Source organism: Lipophrys pholis, assembly GCF_963383615.2.
Source record: "Lipophrys pholis genome assembly, chromosome: 1".
Taxonomy (NCBI): domain Eukaryota; kingdom Metazoa; phylum Chordata; class Actinopteri; order Blenniiformes; family Blenniidae; genus Lipophrys; species Lipophrys pholis.
Window position 1 is genome coordinate 49,655,993 of NC_137635.1, and position 16,313 is coordinate 49,672,305.

Here is a 16,313-nt window from a genome sequence, read left to right on the forward strand (position 1 = left end):
CTACTTTAGAATAATAGCATATTTCATAGACTTTAGGTCAATTATTTTACTAGTTTAGCTGGTCATGCAACTTATATCAAGAAATAACTTATGAAATATACCGGTATATACCCTCTTAGACCACTAGATGTCACCGTATGACCACAGAAAGTTGCTACACTACCACAGAAAAAATGAAAAAGTAACACATCAGAATTTAAATTAAATATAGAAAGTAATACACATGTTTTTATGCATGAATAGAAATGTAGCTTTTTATTTTTAGGTGTTTTTTTTATTCTAGATTACAGTGAGTCGACTCATTCCGAAGAATGTCTAAAATGTGTCTTGTTATGAGAATAAATTTGTCTTATCTTCTTTAAACTGGTGTTTAACAAAATGCTTTTGACAGATCATTTAAAAAAAAAAAGTCACTTTCTTATATTCTTGTGAAATTATTGGACTGCTTAATCTTCTGTTTCAACCGGCTCCTTAAATAATTTCCGTCTGGGATTAATATAGTATTTTCTATTCTACTCTATTATAAATTGTGGAAAAATGTGTCTTATGGATCAAAAACGTTTTGTTTATGTTTATTTTATACTTCATGCAGAAGCTGTTATTTAGTTTGTATAAGCAGTAGATTATCATATCGGCTTTTATTACCGATTAGAATTGTAATTTGATAGAAATATTCAGTGTGTAATTGATATACGATCTACATAATCTAATACCAGCCAAAACAAACAGTGAGATTGTTGGTGGAACAGAAACGTTCTTATAACAAATCACAAAAAACAGTGTTTTACAAATTTAACACATTCTTTGCCGATTCACAAATACATCATTTGATTTAGATTTTTTTGTCCTGAAACACTATTCAGTTTAGCTCCGATTCACAGTTTCCAAGAGACTTTACTCTTTTTCAAAACGATGTGTTTATATTTATTCATCCTAACTTTAAAATGTTTAGAAAATATATTAAACAAACCAAACTTTATTAATCCCAATGGAGAAACTCCTTTTATTTCTGCATTCACCGATCCTAACTTTAAATATAGCAGCGTCAACCCACTATAAAATTCCATGTGCTCTATAAAGGGTAAAGAACAGTTTACATCATAATTCTCAACCATCAAGATTCAAAATCACAAATGAATACATTCAAAATTGGAATTGTCTCCAAACTTTTTGACCTGTACTTTGCAGCCAATAAGGTAAATGATTTACTTGGAATGTTTATGTTTTTAAATAAAACGCTCAACAGCACTTTCACATGGAAGACACGCGTATATTTAGGCAGTGGAACACTGGTTGAACTTGAATACAGATTTTCTGTCTTTATTTCGGTGGATAAAGGAGCGAGAAGTGTTTTAGTGCGGCGGGGCGCAGCGGAAGCCCGTGCGTAATTACGCACGGCGGCTTGTCGTCGCTCGTATTTCATCGGCCGTGAGGACGCGCAGGCTGAAGAAAGGAAGCTCCTGTGGAAACTTGAGGACATGCGGCGGCGTCTTCTGCAAACTTTCCGCAAACCAACCCCTCTGAGAGCCGCCGGACGGGCCCGAGTGTGAAGAAATGAACTGAGGCGCGGAGGAGAGGAAGAGGAGGAGAGGAAGAGAAGAGCCGTTCACTCCCATTGATCCCCCGATCGAGGTATTGATCCGGGCCTGGCTTTCAAATAACACCGCTGTTCAATGACTGTGCTCATTCCGAACGCGACATTTGGTTGTTGACTTTATTTTCAACAGGATGTGTGACGTTTGCTTTATTTTTGTGTTCATGTTATCATTGACATATTGTGTTTATTAACACGGTTCAACAGCCTAATAACAAGTTCCAACTTGTGTGTGTGTGTGTGTGTGTGTGTGTGTGTGTGTGTGTGTGTGTGTGTGTGTGTGTGTGTGTGTGTGTGTGTGTGTGTGTGTGTGTGTGTGTGTGTGTGTGTGTGTGTGTGTGTGTGTGTGTTTTACCTATCCCATGAGGACCTAAACCTGACAACTCACCCACATTATGGGGGTTTTGTCTAAAAAAATAAATTAACAAAAAGTCACTAACGATCAACACTGTATAATCTTCATCATTAAGTTTAGAGGTAATTCTGTGTTTTACGTTTACATATGAGGTTGGAAAAGTTGTGGGTACGGTTGATGTTACGGTAAATCTCCAAGAAATGAGTGTAATCCATGTAAAGTGCCTTGGAATGATTTGTTGTGTGTGTGTGTGTGTGTGTGTGTGTGTGTGTGTGTGTGTGTGTGTGTGTGTGTGTGTGTGTGTGTGTGTGTGTGTGTGTGTGTGTGTGTGTGTGTGTGTGTGTGTGTGTGTGTGTGTGGTCTCCTTCTATACTGACCTCAGTAAACAAGTACGAGTCCCTATTAGGTTAGGGTTAGGGTTAGTGTTTTAATTCCATTTGAGGACAGCACATTGACTTCCATTCATTTCATTCAGATTTACTCATTACCACCTCAGTTTCACCCTGATCTGAACCGCAACCCGACCCCGAAGCGGACCCACACTTCGCTTGATCTGGTACCCGGATCACCCATGAATGAGGTTTACGTTCCGCATGGACACCCAGTCGTGGCAGAAGGATTGAGTTTGGTTTCCATTCAGGCCGAGGCAGCTGCTTTTCATCACGCTCACGTATAAAAATCAACATTTCATTCTGCTCTTGGCTTTGAAGTTAGTAAACATGTCACAGATTACACGTGGAAAATGTGCCGTTACTCTTCCTCCCACAGCTGCACATCAAGCTGTGGGTGGAAAAAAAAAAACCAAAAATAAAACTATTTGAAAAATGTACTTCATGTCAATTTCAATTGAATTTCAGTTTATCTCAGGCAAACACACAAGTCGTTTACGTCCCCGTGGGCATTTTTGCACTTGGGAAGATTTTCAAGCCACTTTTTTTTTTCTTTTTTTTTTTTCCCAAATTTCACCGAGAAATTGGCCATTTGATGGACGGCATTAAATGTAACATATAACACGGGAAGCGTAGTGTGAGAGTGCGTAAAGGCGGAGGGTCTGCTGAGCGTGAAGCGTAAAGCCAGCTGCAGCCGGCCCGAAGCTGCGGCAGCTGCACAATTTACCATTAAAAGAGGTCTGCTGGTGCAGAGACTGCAGAGTCTGGACGAAAAACCGAAGTCGGTTTGGATGAGACCGGTCCCGATGTGTTTTTTTGACGAGGCACCAATAGATGGCATGAGATGGTAAAAATTCACGTCATCAGCTTGCCGTACTCACTGGAGACTTGTGATGCTTCGTTTGATCAGTAAAGCTTCCACACCACTGGGAGCGCCTCGTCCAAGAACACGGGATCAAATCGCCGCCTTCGATTGGACGATCCGCTCCTTCCTCTGATCCTCATCTGGCGCCGTCTCTCCGAAGAACTACAGATTCACCCAACAAGACTCGAGAGTGGAACTGCTCACTGCGGGGGCGTCCAGACGAAAGCGTCGACAGCTCCCGATTATCTCCGTTTCTAATATTTTTATTGGGAAGCAAAAACAAAGTCCAGTGCAGATACCACAAACTGTGCAAAGCAAGGCTTCCTATGGTTTTTCTACAGAACAAAATAACAGAACTGGTGTTGTTACAGGAGAATCAAACAAATAGTAAAGAGCAATGCTGTAATCAACAATAAGTAAACAAACCCACCTCGCCTACTGGTAATATGTGTAAAATAGAAATAAAATAAAATACATGTAAAAGCTGTATGAGCATCAAATGATTTACTTTCCCTTTAAAAAGGTGACCATTGGCCCCCAGATCTTATTTTCCTCCATCAGTCTGATCTTGTCTCTATAGAGGGTGTCTGTTAGTGTTTCCCCCTTCCAATGCTGCAGAATCAGTTTCTTAGCACAACGAAGACCCTGAGTTAGTAACCGATATTTTTGTACGTTTCTGAGACGCCAAATAAGTTTATAACAGGATCGGGTTTCACTTGTACTTTCAGGATATTTGACGCAAAAAAAAAAAAAAAAGATCTCCAACGTGAAACCCTGTAATCTTGGGCACAAAAAGCTCCTGATTATCTCATTTAAACCCTTTTAACACTATTTAAAAAGTTACTATATATGTCGGTGAGCAGACATAACATAGGATTTAAAGGGAGGTAGGCAGTAAAAATGTACTTTGAACAGATCACAATCATCCTGCCGACATTCAAAGTATTTGTTTTTGAAAAAAGAGAGGATATAACATTTTAAGGCGTATGCGGTCATACCTTGGTCGGTGTTCGGCCGGAGTTTGGACGCGCCTGCGTTATCCGTACTGAGGCGTAGTGACGGTATCGACAAGCTTCAGTCGCAGCATGAGTGATGGAGGATTTTGTTCCATTAGCTGAGACGCTGCTACACTGAAGAAAAAAAAAATCATTCTCAGTCACTACCACAAACACAAAACTAATTTGTTGAGTTAATGTCATTTAATCACACATTTCCATCTGTTCATATTAAGTAGACTGAATCTCATTTATTCAAATTATCTGAACAACATGTATTAGAATGAACCATTTAACAACAAGAAACTCAATCTGCTCATGTTAATCAAACATATCTCTGATATGTAAACTGAAAAACTGCATAGTTGATATTTGTGAGTGTATACAAGAACCTCACAACTAAGGAAAAGGTTTTTCTTACATATGCTGGCTTCTTCCAGCAATCTAAATACATAAGTCACTGTTAACTGAACATACTGTATATGTGTGTCTCTTGGTGTTCTCACTGGGATTTCTGCTGGGACTGATCCCACGGTGGTTCTTGTTTTTTGTTTTTATATTCTTTATGGACTCATCATCATCTGTTCTTCATCAGTTTTTTTTTTTCTTCCTAAACCAACCTCAGCTGTCTCAGGATTTCATCCTCACCCTGGTTCTGCTCTCTCTGGTCTCACAGCTCGTGTTTTCATCACTTTCTTAATGGCGTTACACAACTCCAGAAATTGTAAACGGTCAAAAAAAGAAGAGAAAAAAGAAAGCCCTCCTCGGAGCTGCAGCTCTCCGTCCAACAGATGGATGTGTTTCAGATTACAGTTACAGCCAAGTTGGCAGGTCCCGTCTCAAACGGTGTGAATCCCTGCCAACTCAAACAGTTTGGAGTTCCGCCTCTTTGCCATTTCGCTCGCTGTAGTGGTCACTGGATTGTCACGCGGGGTTTCGGTTTGTTTCCCCGCAGGACTTCGGTGCAGCGATGCGGAGCGCCGCCGCCGCCCTGGCCGTGCTCGGCGCTCTCCTGGGACTCGGCTGCCTTTCGGCTCATCAGCATGGATCCAACCAGACCCAGAGCGAGAGGAAGGCGGCGCAGAAGAAGAAGAGCCAGCCGCACATCGTCTTCATCCTCATCGATGATCAGGTCAGAGTCTCTGGTGCGACTGGAAGACACAAGAAAGGGAAAAATATACCGTAGCTTTGAGATGATGACACCTTTCCCTCGTGTCCTTCAGTTGATCTGTCTGGGAATTTTCTGATGATTTCCACTCTTAAGGATTTATTAAAAAACAAAAAAACAATATGGGGATGTTTCTAATGAGGTGGTGGGGCTCCTTCGTCCAGCACGCTTTCTTCGCTGTATTTGCTTTCTACAAAACATCCCGATAAAAAAGGAATGAATCGAATCAAAACCTAAATTTAAGAAATGAAACGACACATTTTTGTACTTTGGTTTAAAATTGAAAAGGAGACATAAACACGACCATCACAAAATTAGATGCAGTCCGTGCAGGTGTTTATTAGTTATTAAATCCAATTGAACGTGATTGTGGAGGAGGTTGGGACTGGGGGTTGTGCCACACAAAACTATGTAAATGTAATAAAACCAGGCCTCGCCGTGCCTTAACTAAAACACCAACCCAATAACACACTGTTTATATACAAAGGAGTAACTCCACGAGTGAAAACAAAACCACCACATGCTACACTACACTGCCTGTAACATAACGTCAATTTAACAACGACAAATTTTTTAACGCTCAATTTGGCTGATAAGGGATCAGCTGAGTCCGGCGCTCAGACGAAGTGAAAACGCATCGTTTTGGCGTTTTCGTTTCAGAAAAATTCTGCATTTACCCAGAAAAGTTTTGAAAACCATGTCAGTTTCCGCAGAAACGGTGTAGTGCGCATGTTTGTCCACTAGTTGGTGTTGTTGTCCATTTTTGTAATGAAACCACGCACACACACACACACACACACACACATTAACAATGGGAGAACACGGACAGTCGTGTGACCAGACGATGGAGTTGGATTGTTATTACGGGTGACTGTCAACTATAAAACTACCAAGTCCCAGGAGGACATGAAGTGGGAGTCATGACACTATGGAAGCCGCCATTGTTGTTAATGCCGTGGTGCGCATGCGCAGCAGCAGCATTCGCCTGAAGGTGAACACTACACAGTGATGTGCGTGGCTCAAGCAGTCAAACAACCTTGCGGTTTTGCTCTCCTTGCCTCCTCGGTATCAACATAAATCACCATTTTTAATGGTTTCGGTATCTGTTGCATGGAAAACGCGTGGGGGAGCTTTCACTGTGAGTTGTAGTCATAAAGTTGGCCTCCAACAAAATGAGTTTACACAGTACTCTGGAACTTCTTCGGCACAGCCCATTTGTTTTCTTTATCCTCACAAGGAAAACTGTTCCATTAAAAAGGTAGAGAAGCAAAGGTTGGACGTAAACAGCCACCAGCAGCAACTCGCACACATCTGCACCGAATCAGTTATCCGAGGAGAAGCAGCGGCGTAAACACAAATCAGGCTGGCGTTTGTGAGGCTCTGGGCGGGAACCAGGAAGAAACTGAAGACGCGACTGTTTGCAACAGGGCTTCAACGACATCGGCTACCACAACCCCACCATCAAGACCCCCACCCTGGACAAGCTGGCGGCGGAAGGCGTCAAACTGGAAAACTATTACGTTCAGCCCATCTGCACGCCGTCACGCAGCCAGCTCCTCACCGGCAGGTAGGGATACCTCATTAACCCTTCGTGACCCGCAGGTATTTACTTTTTGTGGCTGGAGGATTGTCAAAATGAACAACGAAGGCTTCAGTAGACCAACAAGTCCCTCTTTTCTTCTTTCTGGTCAGAAGTCTGGTTCTTGCCTGTCAAACAGTTTTCCAGTCATTCTTGTGCCATGTACTTATAGGTCGGTCGGTCGGTCGGTAGGACAGTTGGTTGGTTGGTTGGTTGGTTGGTTGGTTGGTTGGTTGGTCAGTCGGTCGGAGAGATGGACGGTCAGTTGGACGGTCAGTTGGTTGATTGATTGGTTTGTTGGTTGGACGGTCGGTCAGACAGATGGACGGACGGTCGGTCAGTTGGTTAGCTGGACGGTTGCTTGGTTGCTTAGTTAGCTAGATGGTTGGTTGGCTGAACAGTTTGTTGGTTGGTTGGTTTGGCCTGCTGAACATTTGGTTGGTTGGTTGGTCAGTTGGACTGTCAGTTGATCGGTTATACTGTCAGTTGGATGGTCGGTTGGTTGATTAATTGGTTGGTTGGTTGGACAGTCGGTCAGTTGGTTAGCTGGATGGTTGCTTGGTGTGTGTGTGTGTGTGTGTGTGTGTGTGTGTGTGTGTGTGTGTGTGTGTGTGTGTGTGTGTGTGTGTGTGTGTGTGTGTGTGTGTGTGTGTGTGTGTGTGTGTGTGTGTGTGTGTGTGTGTGTGTGTGAGCCTGCAGGTTAGTGGAAGTTGAAGATCACTGCTGTGTATAAAGTGGACTCAGCATTATTTCTGGGTGTTTTTTTACCCAGTCGACAGAATTTTGCGCTAAATTTGCAGTCAGACACTCACAGCACTGTATTTCCCTTGTTTCTAACTCTCTACATCTAAATCTGCAGGCATATTGAGCCAGAAGGTAAGTGCACAACATAAAATGGAAGGATTTCCTTCCCGAATCCCCAAACAACAAAGTTATTTCCAAAGATCCCCGCAGAGAGAAGAGCGCTCACTCGCACGCAGATCTACAACAAGATGATGGTGACCGAGTCCTCGCTCTGGTTCAAATGAGGTGGCTGCTCGAAATAATCAGATTATTGATGAGGCAACTAAGGAGCAGCGAGGATTATTGCCACTCCGGTTTCTAATGTGACCGTGAGCGAGCAGCTTGTCGAGTACAAAAAAAAAAAAAAAAAGTGTTTTGTTGTTTTTTCCTTGCGAGGTATCAGATCCACACAGGATTACAGCACTCCATCATCAGACCCAGCCAGCCGAGCTGTTTGCCCTCACACATGGACACTCTGCCCGAGAGGCTCCGCGAGGCCGGCTACTCCACACACATGGTGGGCAAGTGGCACCTGGGCTTCTACAGGTGAGGTGGAGGAGAGTTTATCTTATTTTCCATCAAATTTATCATTGTAAAAATCCTGCTCATGTTAAAAAAAAAAAAAAATCATCCCTCAGTCATTATTAGTGTCTCTCTGACTCATTTTGCAAGCACTGAAAAAAAAAAAGGAAAAAGAGAGAAAGTTTTCTCCTGCTTGCTTTTCCACCTCCACACACCAGGCCAAAAGTCTCAGGACCTCGGTATTCTGCATGCTGGCTCACTGCCGTCACTTCCTAAAAAGAATAAAGCCTGTGTGTTCCCGAAAAGTTTCGCCTGACTTCTCCAGATCTGACGGTTAAAAATGAGCCGTGCTGCTCGATGCCTTGACGTTAGTCGTTAGTTAACTGGAAAAGTGGGAAAGAAGATGGTTGGATTGGATGGATTTCCCCAGAAATGACCAATTTTAGGTGATAGAGCATCTTCCAACATCTAGAGTTTACGCGACAGTGTTCCAAGTGAAAACAATGTAGTTTTCATGTCTGACCACTAGTAGGTGCTGTTGTTTGAAAATGAAACATTAACACGGACATTTATAAGGATAGACGACCAAGTTGGATTGTTATTACTGCGACTGTCGACTATAAACATGCACCGGGGGTGCTAAATAAAGGCTAAATAAAGATAAAAAATAAAAATACCAAGTCCCAGGAGGAAATGGAGTGGATGACACAACGGAGGCAAGCGTTGTTATTGTCGCCTCTACTGAGCATGTGCAGCAGAACTCTTTACTCCCGTAGCAGCGTTTCAGAACAATGGTGTCTTCATCCGAGCATTTCCGAAAAACTCCACCTGGGACGCCGTTTTCAAAACGTTACGATTTCAGTGGTTTCAAGTACCGTTGTTGTGTAAACGGACACCCAAAGAAATGCTTTCTATTTACACTTGAAAACGTCACGTAAACGGGGCCTGAGGCTCAATTTGATGAGCGAATCAGTGATTGAGACACTTGTTAACTGCGTAAATATATGAACAATTTTCAAAATAAGAAAACTTTGATAATCTTCATTTACACACCAAACCCTGCATTCATAACTTCTCTGCATGAGCTCTGACACTTTGTCTGAACTGTCCTTTCAGGAAAGCTTGTCTGCCAACCCGAAAAGGTTTTGACACTTTCTTTGGTTCTTTGACCGGCAGCGTGGATTACTACAGGTAAAAGATAAATACTTAGTTTTTTGTTTTTTTTAAATATGTGCCGTGATAACGTGTCTCTACGTCTGTGTGTAGTTACGGATCTTGTGATGGCCCCGGGCTGTGTGGTTACGACCTCCACGAGGACGAGGAAGTCGCGTGGGGTCAGGAGGGGAAGTACTCCACCACGCTGTTCACGCAGAGAGCCCGCAAGATCCTGGAGAGTCACGACCCCACCAAGAAGCCCCTTTTCCTGCTCCTCTCCCTCCAGGTATTGACAAAAAGACTGTGATGGGCCGTGGCCGCGTGGCGCGACAGAAGGGCGTCGGATGACGTTTCAGCGTCTTTGATGGTGCAGGTCGCCCGTCCATCACAGGACAAACACGGCGAAGTGAGACAGTCGGTTTCAACGCTTCACTTTTGAAACCGTCACGCAGAGTTATCACACCCATGTTTTGGGGACTCTGGGATAACCCAAATAAAAAAATTAAACTAGAACTAAAATTTCATGCCATTCGGGGGAGTCGTTTTTTGCGAAAAGTTGGTAAAATACACACATACATAGAAACCAATATATAAATAGATAAATGCACGCAGACGAAAACACAACCTTCTCGGCCCAACTTTCGTTGGCAGAAGTTAATAAATACACAGAAAAGCCCCAAGACATTTGATGTGAAACGGGGATCTGAGGAGCACTCACCTCTAAACCAAGGGCGTTAAACACATTCTAGTTCAGAGGCCACATGCAGCCCAATTTCATCGTGAATTCGGCCGGAATGTTAAAATAGTGCTCTTTCTTGTGGCGCAGAATCTATGTTAAAACTATATTTTCACAATTACCACAGCGAATTACTATAATTTCAAAATAAAGCCAATTTTAATTCTATTTACTTTTACGAAATGCAGTGAAATGTCCCAAAAGATGTCTCCTATAACTGTTGCATTATGGGTGTTTTTAGCTAATGCTAGTTTGCTTGCTTTCATTTCAGCGTCCCCGATGTCTCCGCTCGCGTCTCAGTGTTGTGTCGTGTCCCCTACTCTGAAGAAATGTGTTCAAAAATCTAGGTTTTCTTTGAAATTTGTACAATTTGCACGGTGGTTTATCCGGATTGGAGCGTCTTGCGACCTGGTTTTGGCCCACGGGCCTCATGCTTGACACCCCGGCTCTAAAACCTTTTGCTTTGACTTTCATTACTTTGTAGTTCATGTCGGGAATCTGAGCTGCAGAAAACTCAAAGGCACATTGACGCCACAACGTGTTTGTTTTTACTGTCGGAGAGAAGAAAAGCTTATTTAGAAACCAGAAACCCGACAGTTTAATAGAAAACAGGCCGAACAGGAAAAACTCCATTAAAACTTAACCAAGTAGTTTGGAAAAAAGAAAGCGTCGTCCATTTTCAAAACCTTTGCGGCAGTAAAAGAAAAAGTGACTTGTACTTGAACTCTCTGTTTCCCTGCAGGCAGTTCACACTCCTCTGCAGACCCCCAAGTCGTACATCTACCCCTACCGGGACATGGCCAACGTCGCCAGGAGAAAGTTTGCCGCCATGGTTTCTACGGTGGACGAGTCGGTCCGAAATGTCACCTACGCCCTCAGAAAGTACGGCTACTACCGAAACAGCGTGATCGTCTACTCCACGGACAACGGGGCTCAGCCGTTCACCGGCGGGAGCAACTGGCCGCTGAGAGGCCGGAAGGTAGCGAGGGCGTGTTTCTAAAGGCTCCGACAAAACGGCGTCGCGCCGATACCTACGTCAAGTCGTGCTGCAGTTTCTATTGGTTTGTTTAAGCCGATGAGGTCCGACGCGGTCCGATAATGGTCGCAACCGAAACCTCGGCCAGTCCTACAACCGCACAACGAAGCCCAACTGATTAGAGCCACGACCACGGATTTTACAAACGATTCTCCCACGATCCGATCTTCCGTCTCAGACGGCCGAACTTTGCGCCGTTTGTGGGTTTTTTTTTTAATCGGTAAGATGGATAAACTCACCGGTTGTGTCTCCAGGGGACGTACTGGGAGGGAGGAGTCCGCGGAGTGGCGTTCGTGCACAGCCCCCTGCTGAAGCGGAGGAAACGCGTCTCCAGGGATCTTCTCCACATCACAGACTGGTTCCCCACCCTGGTGGGTCTGGCCGGAGGAAACGCCAGCCAGGTCAGTGGAACTGTGTCTGAAGGACTGGTTCTCGTGTCAAACGTTTTTCAAATTGGATTTTTGATCCTTGATTGATGGTGTGTGGTTGTGTTTTATCGTCCCCTCGCCTTTAACTACTCTTTATAATAGTTAATCTGCCAAATTCAGAGGTAAAGGATGTTTTTATAGAGCTTACCTCAACGTTAACGTATCCAGGATTGTAAAAAAAAAGGCTGTCAAAAACGCATTTTAATTGTTGAATTTAAACTTGTAGTGGTTCATAGAAGACGTGATGTAAATATCGAGACTTTTGCCCAAAAAAATTAACAATTACTACTGAAAATGACTGAAATCTCAACATAAAGTCAAATTTAATGATACTTTATTTTCGCAAAACACAGTGAAATCTCCCCCCCCTCCAAAAAAAAAATTAAACATATAAAATCAATGTTTTCTTTGAAATTTCTACAATTTCTTTAGTAGTTTGGCCAGATTGGAGCCTCTTGTGGGCCGGTTTTGGCCCACGTGCCTCATGCGCTCTCCAGTGTTTGATTTTCCTCATGAGCCAAATAAATAAAGTCTCTCATGAAGGTAAAAATGGGCCAACGAGCACTCGCCGGACACTTTGATGTTTCTGATCCTTCATGAAAACTCACTTGTCACATTGGTCTTCAAAAGTCCTCACAAAGCCATGAATGACCAAATGAAGATGGGAGCGTGCGACTTTAAAGCGACTCGATGCGTGGGAGTTGGCAGTTCTGCGTCTGTGCCTCACAATGTGACTCGAGTAAACAGGCGGAAGGCTGAAGCACAGAGGAGTTAATAGAAAACGCACACTCACTAAGTGCCTTAATGGGTTTATTGTGCTCCGAAGCAGAGTTGGCCAGACATGAGGACGCTTTTCCCCACCACAGCCGCCCCAGACCCTGATACCAGCTCTCGTGTTACCGCTTTTAGGCTCTCTGTGTTTTCATGGTTGTCGAACTTTTTCACTCTCCCAGCCGGGGGGGTTTGAGTGCCTCCTACTAATTCTGACCTCCAACTTTTTAAACAGCCCCCCCCGTAAAGCTGTCCCCGAGTTTTACTATCAGGCAGATAAAAGTGCTTTTGACCCTTCATAAGTGCACTTTTTCTGTCGTTTTTTTTTTTTTTTTTTGTCGTTTTAACATAAATTATATTCAATTGAAAGCCATTGCTGTCTGTGTGCAGCTGGCAGAAAGCTTTGCTGGCTTGATTTTCGACTATATTTCCATTGCCAAAGTCGATCAGAAAGGCTATCTGGGCGACAGTAAACACACTAATGCAGGAAGCCGATCGCCTCGATTTCCACAGGAAACACGTCATTGTTATTGGCGTGCGGTGAGCGGCGCAATGCGTAGTCCCTGCAACATTAATGCAAAGCGTCACGGTGCTTTGAGAAGGTTGGATCTTGGCTTCCCAGCGTTGGACTTTTGTGTTTGTCTGACACCCAGAGCCACGGCCTGGACGGTTTCGACGTTTGGCCCACCATCAGCGAGGGGAGGGAGTCGCCTCGCCAGGAGATTCTGCACAACATCGACCCTCTGCATAGATCCAGTGAAGCCAAGGCCTGGGACACCTCAGGTGAGAGGCCGAGCTCCGACAACACCGGGGAGGTACTAGAAGAGTCGTGCAGGTTGGGATGGCGTCGTTTTAAGTTGCAAATGGGTCACGGCGGTTTTGAGAAAAGTGTCCAGCTTTGTCAAATCTAATGTTCACTATACGCTGCTCTTAAATGAGTCTACGATAAAAAAATGACATGGAGCTGGTCTTTGTGCACGGGTGGGCCTGTAATGTAATGGACGCCATCTGATATCAACCTGTTTCTTTGTCTTGATGATTTTCTCTCCGACTCTTCTCTTTGCACCAGTTGACGATAAGTATAACCAGTCAGCAGAAAGCCGCCACCTCAGTCTGGTTTCTGCAAAGGTTTCTTCCTGTTGGAGGGGGTTTTTCCTTTCCACAGTCGCAAATAGATCTGCTCGCTCATGTGGACTTGTTGGGTTTTTCTCTTTTTCTCTGTTAAAAGCACCTAGAAATGACTGTGTTGTATTTGGTGCTATAGAAATAAAGTTGAATTGAATTGAATTATACTTAACGTCAACTGGTGCAAAGAGAAAAGCCGCCGCCTGAATCGGATTCTGGAGAGGATGGATGGATCATTGCACTTTCTGCAACATATGTTCTGAAACGTGTTCTATATATGTATATATATATATATATATAGATATAGAGTTCTTATTATAAAAAATGTATACGAGTATCAAAAATTCCTCGTCTTTATTGTTTCCTCTAATAGAACAATACGAATAACAAGAATGTTCTGACATCTTCTAGAAAAGTTATTCTATTTGCTTCCTTTGCATTTAAAAATAGTGTAAAATAGTATTTTCTGTTTTGTTGCTGAAAAAATAAAGAATCCCCTTCACTAGTATGTTTCATGGCAGATCCGCTGTGTTTCCTTTACAGTACTAAAGGTTAAGAGCGTTTTACACCGCGTCACTCAGTTCGCCTGTTTCTCTTTCTGAATTGGCAGTGAGCCCCTCGAAGGCCACAGCGTTTAAGAAACCAAAGAAGAAGAAGAAGAAGAAGAAGAAGGTCCTTAAGTTGCGACTGCCGCAGAAGTCATCGTTTAAATTAAAGACCACCAAGAAACCTCAGACTTTTCCCTTTGGTGACGCAAAGCCTCAATCCAAACCTGTCCCCCGACCAAAGCTGACACCGCTCCCCAAATCAAAGCCCACGTCCAAGGCCCACAGACCACAGCCGAAGATCCGCTCCAGTGTTCCTCCGCCATCGTCCGCGACGACTCGCCCCAGATCCGGGCCTCAGATCCAGCCGCGTTCCAAGGCTAAAACCAGGAGAAACATTTTCCAGAAGGAAAAGTCACCGCAGTCAAAATCCAAGAAGCAGCTCAAACGACACCCGAAGTCAAAATCCAGGCGAAACTTAACCCAATACCAGAACGTGACCCTGCCAACAACCGCGCTTACCCGGTCTGACCCGACCACCGGCGCCGTGTGGGACGCGTCGGTCCAGGCGGCCATCAGGGTGGGAGACTGGAAGCTGCTGACCGGAGACCCGGGCCACGGAGACTGGGTCCCCCCGCAGGTAAGCTCTCACCGCCCAACGATTCTTCTTCTTCTTCTTTTCAAACTGAATTCACCTCAAGCCGCCTTCTGCAGATGCTCCCCACTCTTCCCGGCCGCTGGTGGAACCTGGAGCGCTCCTTGCTGCTGCCGCCCTCCAAATCCGCCGCCCACAAGAACGTCTGGCTGTTCAACATCACCGGCGACCCGTACGAGCGGCAGGACCTGGCGGAGCGGCGGCCCGACGTGGTCCAGCGGCTCCTGGCCCGGCTGGCCCACTACAACCAGACGGCCGTGCCCGTTTACTTCCCGCCCGACGACCCGCAGGCCGACCCGAGCCGGCGCGACGGCGCCTGGGCGCCCTGGGTGGACGAGGACGACGAGGAGGGCAAATATCAAGGGGTGTACAAGAAAGGCAAGAGCGGCAAGAAGAAGAAGAAGAAGAAGAAGTGCCGGCTGTGCAAGCTGAAGTCCTTCTTCCTGAAACTGAACACGGGGATGATGTCCAACCGCATCTGAGGCGTCGTCGGACCGTTGCGTCCCCCCAGCAGAGGCCGGCGATGCGCGGCTGGACGGTCTCACATGTGGCATGTGTTCCTCCGGAGACGTGATCGGGGGCGACGGGCCTTCGGGAGCCCGTGACCCTTCTGAGAGGAATTTAAAGGGTCAGTCCACTCAAACGACGATTCGTTAACGCAGTGAGGCGGACGGACGGATTGTCTTTCCCAGAACATTTCCAAGAATTACACGATGATTGGCTTGGGTGGGGGGAAGGGGGGGGGGGGGGGGGGTGGAAGGGGGTGGGGGGTGGAGGGGGGCAAGTACAATGTTTGAGGCATGTGAGAGTCACAGTGAAAAAAGAAAAACACTTGGACCAACTGAACTCATTGCTTCAGTCGGACTTAAAATATTTCATTCAAAGAACTTGATTCATTTAGGTTTTATCAACTGAAGCAATTAGACGCCAGTGGACGGCATTATTTATTTCTTTAAAGCCTTGAGTTTGTAAAATATTGTCGCAAAATAAAGATTAATGATGATTAAGACGAGTGTGCAATGTTAGCATTTCGGATTCTATTATAATAGACGTTACACTGAAAAGAGGAAACTCATTGTTTCAGTTGGTAACACCGACAGGAATCAAGTTCTTTGGACTTAAAATAATTAATTAACTTAAGTTTGAAGAACTTGTTACCAACTGAAGCAATGAGTTAAGTTGGTTTAAGTGTTTTATTTTTTTCAGTGTACATATTTACGTAATGTAACGAGACAAACACACGTCTCGTTTTTCTTTGTCTTAAATCAAAAATAATCTGTCGGGGCTGAAACACACGTCACATTGAAAACTAAAAACTCTCCAGAAAAATAACAAACCAAAGAAGCCGTTTTGAGTTCCATTTGCTCCAAAATACAAAGTGCAACAGGGAGTGCAGACGGGGGCACATCCAGAACCACAACGGGCTCTCGGCAGAGCGCATACCTTCGCCAACGCCACATCTGTCACCATGGAAACCAATGGATTACAAGGTTACCTGAGCCACCACACCACTGTTTTCTTTGTGCAGACAGGCTCGAGTTCCGTTTATGCTGAAATTTCGTACATTTTCAACATTGTACAATTTTAAAAGACGTGTCCCGGTGTAAAACAC

The 16,313-nt window shown here is 44.5% G+C and overlaps 1 protein-coding gene across 1 annotated transcript; it reads left to right on the forward strand.

Moving 5' to 3' along the window:
* Positions 1-1,414: 1,414 nt before the first annotated feature.
* Positions 1,415-15,331, forward strand: LOC308111783 (arylsulfatase I-like). Its single transcript, XM_080466808.1, has 11 exons — positions 1,415-1,632; positions 5,154-5,330; positions 6,794-6,933; positions 8,125-8,274; positions 9,367-9,441; positions 9,517-9,691; positions 10,884-11,120; positions 11,432-11,578; positions 13,030-13,159; positions 14,112-14,686; positions 14,761-15,331. Exons 2-11 carry the CDS (start codon positions 5,169-5,171, stop codon positions 15,181-15,183), a joined length of 2,214 nt encoding a protein of 737 aa, XP_080322934.1. The 5' UTR covers positions 1,415-1,632; positions 5,154-5,168; the 3' UTR covers positions 15,184-15,331.
* The last annotated feature ends 982 nt before the right edge of the window (positions 15,332-16,313 follow it).